Source organism: Hipposideros armiger, unplaced genomic scaffold (assembly GCF_001890085.2).
Source record: "Hipposideros armiger isolate ML-2016 unplaced genomic scaffold, ASM189008v1 scaffold_1001, whole genome shotgun sequence".
Classification (NCBI taxonomy): domain Eukaryota; kingdom Metazoa; phylum Chordata; class Mammalia; order Chiroptera; family Hipposideridae; genus Hipposideros; species Hipposideros armiger.
The window spans coordinates 447332-449061 of record NW_017732351.1 but is presented as its reverse complement, the minus strand read 5'-3'; the positions used below and the strand labels follow the sequence as shown (position 1 = coordinate 449061).

The 1730-nt window shown below is 35.8% G+C and overlaps 1 protein-coding gene across 1 annotated transcript in view; it reads left to right on the top strand.

Moving 5' to 3' along the window:
- The first annotated feature begins 379 nt into the window (after nucleotides 1-379).
- Nucleotides 380-1730, top strand: part of TMPRSS11F (transmembrane serine protease 11F) — a 101005-nt gene continuing 99654 nt past the window's right edge. The window contains exon 1 of the mRNA XM_019631460.1: nucleotides 380-402. Coding sequence (XP_019487005.1) covers nucleotides 380-402 — 23 coding nt within the window. The remainder of the gene's footprint in view (nucleotides 403-1730) is intronic.

Here is a 1730-nt window from a genome sequence, read left to right as displayed (position 1 = left end):
TTTATGAACTCAGTGAGTGATATAAAGGTTACAGATTTTGTTCTTTAGGAGATCATAACCTAGAGAGGATACAGGCGATTATTAGTATAACAGATAATTAAATGAAGTAGAGCATACTATCTAACAGAAGAATGTACTGCCAAAGAGGTTTGAAGTTAAGAGAGAGATCACTTTTATCTAGGAATTCAGAAAGTATCCACAGAAATGCAGTGTTTGAGCTGGATCTTGAAGGGTGGGTGGGATTTGGTTGTGGGAAACAGGTAGGAAAAACCAATGCTGATGGAGACCACAGCTTGAGCAGAATAATTAAAGTCGGGGTGAATATTCAAGGGATCAAAGACAGTCCAATAGGCAAAACCTGCTGGAAACTTTAGTAAAAATGGTAACCGGTTATCTGGAAAGGTACGTTTAGAGCTATGAGTGTAGGCTTGATTCAGTAGTTAGTAGGCAGCTGGAGAAGACATTTAAGCAGAAGAAACGCCACCAGGAAAGGACTTTCCCAAATCTCTGTGTATTGAGTGTTAGATAGATTGCTGGGGGTAAAAAGTGAAAATAAGATCAGCTTAGAGTCTACTATTGTTGTTAAGTAAGGACATAATAAGGAAGAAGTTAACCCAAATCTTTGGGTTTAATTATTTGTGAGTTTAATTATCAAAGAAAGATGTGTAGAATACAGTAATAGTTTGAGATTTGGAATCATAGTCCTGTTTTCAAATCTTTGTCCCAATTCTTGCCATCTAAGCTTGCCCAAATAATCTTAGTTAACTCATCATTAAATGTAGCTATTAATAACTACATAACGGAACTGTTGGATGTTTACTGCTCAGCACCATGACTGGCAGAGAGGAGATGTTCCAAAGTGGAAATCACACAAATCTGCCTCCTCCAAAATGACATTTGGGAGGTATTATTGAATGAATTAGTTCCATATTGATGAATAATAGTTATTATAACACTTTCCTTTTATTGATTGCCTATTATCTGTGAGACATTGTGCTCAGCATTTAATTTATATTACTCCTTAAGTACTAGAGTCATTATCCCTGTTTTTCAGATAAAGACTTCAAGCTTATCAAGTAGTTATAAAGCTTATTATAAGTAGTAGAATCTACTGCTATCTTCAATTATTGGGCAACCTGTTCCATGGTTTCTTAATATAACAGAAAAGAATGTCTGAGTTGTCATAAGAGTAGTCATGAAATTTTTGTAAAGAGAACTGTCTTTATTAAGAGATTTAATGGAGGAGGAGAATGAATAATTTCAGGTATATTAAACTGAGAGGAGTGAAAATTGTGATAGTAGATGTGTAAGCTTCAGTTGTAAAAAGTAGACTGGGCAAACAAGGTAAAAAGAGAAAGCAGCAGTGCTCTGGGGTTTTGGTGCTGAGGTTTATTTATGTTACGACATCACACTTAATACAGAATTTATACAGAAACCACCTCTAATTGGTAAGCTTCAACCTAAATAGTGCATAACAGGAAAATGAGATCAAAATGCATGATGACCTTGGTTATTCTGAAGGGACTTGATAATCTGTGTTCTTGACAACAGGCTGATGAGTTGGTCTTCTCCATTTCCATCTTTGGCCTCCTACGAGAGCCCATTTTATTTTTCAAGGCAAGAATGTCAGATAGAAATGCAGAAAAACATTCAGTGGAGTGAGAACCAAAATAGAATGCCCATACTGAAAGGGAGGCAAGACATTTGAATTCAATTATTCCTGGAAAACA